This window comes from Arachis ipaensis, chromosome B08, assembly GCF_000816755.2.
Source record: "Arachis ipaensis cultivar K30076 chromosome B08, Araip1.1, whole genome shotgun sequence".
Taxonomy (NCBI): Eukaryota; Viridiplantae; Streptophyta; class Magnoliopsida; order Fabales; family Fabaceae; genus Arachis; species Arachis ipaensis.
The window spans coordinates 128,825,558-128,827,377 of record NC_029792.2 but is presented as its reverse complement, the minus strand read 5'-3'; the positions used below and the strand labels follow the sequence as shown (position 1 = coordinate 128,827,377).

At 30.8% G+C, this 1,820-nt stretch overlaps 1 protein-coding gene across 1 annotated transcript in view; it reads right to left on the bottom strand.

The window, feature by feature from the left end:
* The window catches only part of LOC107613456 (bidirectional sugar transporter SWEET12), a gene marked incomplete in the record, with an annotated part of 2,134 nt that continues 335 nt past the window's right edge, over window positions 22-1,820 (bottom strand). The window contains 4 exon segments of the mRNA XM_021110188.1: window positions 22-585; window positions 930-1,049; window positions 1,147-1,308; window positions 1,622-1,820. Of these exon segments, the coding sequence (XP_020965847.1) occupies window positions 250-585; window positions 930-1,049; window positions 1,147-1,308; window positions 1,622-1,820 (817 nt within the window).

Genomic DNA, 1,820 nt, shown 5'->3' with positions numbered 1-1,820 from the left:
CAATAATTATAGAAAAAGATATATCTACAAGAGGCATATAGTCCCATACTACCCCTTAGCTTTTAATTTTGTTTTAAGCGTTTCACAATTTTACACGTAAATTGAAGAACCCCACAACAAGAAAAGAACATAGATGAGAGAGATCATCATCATCATCATCATCATCATCATAGAGAAGAAGAAGAAGATCTTAATCATATTGAAGCTAGAGGCACCCTTAATAATTCCAAACTCTCTATACTATTCACTTCATGACTTGTTGTTATTGTTGTCATTCTTGTCCTTAACTTCTGTTTGGTTGTTTTCTTTTTGTGAAGACGAATCTTCATTCTTCTCTTCTTCTTTTTCTTCTTTTGTTTCTTTCATTTCTATGTTTTTTACTATTACTTCTATTTTCTCAATATCGCGTTTTTTCTCCTCCTTCTGCTTTTTCTTCTCGTCTTCGACGCTTTCTTCGATGTTGTTTTCAATGTCGGCAGCTTTGTGTTCTGGTAGCTTCTCATCTTGAACCGGTTTTTTATTTCGATACATTGCATAGAGAACCATTTGAACCGTTCCAAATGTTAACCCCACAATGTTCGGGAGCTGTCCATACACAAAACACATGGTTACAACATTTTTTCATGCATTTTCCATAAGGACAAATTAGTAATTACTAGAATCTAATCCAATCTCTATATAAATAATAATACAAATTAAATACATTATTTTAAAATAATTACTCACATAAAAATATTCTCATGTAAAAATTATATCTGCAGTTGTCTTCGTATGAAGTTATTAGTCGAAAATCGTTAGATCATTTGACATATTAACTAAATTATTATTTAACAGTTTTTAACTATCAACTTTAAGACAATTATACGTGAGTGTTTATTAATTTATATACACTAGCTGTTAATATTAATATAAAATTATTTTACACTCACCGTAACGTAAATGTCTTTGAGGAAGATGCCGTACAATAGCCACATGATTGCGCTAATAAAAAGAAGAAGAGAAAGAGGAAAAGGAAGGAACTCCACGCTTTTGGTTCGGATAACCGTCCTCTGAAATTGGAAACAAAAAATTAATTAATTAGTATATATTATATATAAAGTAAGATTCAATGAGAAATTCTATATTACTTTTTATATATATACTTAAAATGATGATCAAAGGTGCTGCAAAAACACTAGTGGCAAAGACAACACAAATCCATCCAAGAAGCTTGAGACGGTTTGCTCCTTTTGCTAGGATATGTGTTAATAGAACAATTGTGCAAAATCCTCCAAAGTTCAATAATAGAATCATTCTCAATGTGGACATCTACAATATCAAACAATAATGTTAGTTATATAGTTATAATAAAAGCAAAAAATTTACGTATATTTGTTTTCATATGAAGTTATAGCTAAGAATCGTTAGATAATAATTTAGCCAAACATATCAAATCATCTGACGATTCTCACTACAACAAAAACAGGTATTAGCGACGAAAAATTAACGACAAAAAAAAAACCGTCGTTATTATCTGCATCTGTTGTAATGTTTTAACTGTCATATTTATATAAAAATAACTGTACGTGAGGTTTTCACCTATAAAAACATTTTTGATTAGTTAGAAGATGTAATTACTAACCCTAACTTTCTTGGGGCAGTAAGTGATGAAAATGGCAAGGTAAATAGTCTCAATGACACAACCAAATGCATTGATTGTGATAAGAAGAGTTTCTCCGGTTTTGACATAGGCATAGAAGATCCAAAGCATTGCACTGAAGAGTGCTGCCACATATGGAATTGATTGGAATCCTTCTGTTGATTTCTTCTTGCATACTCTA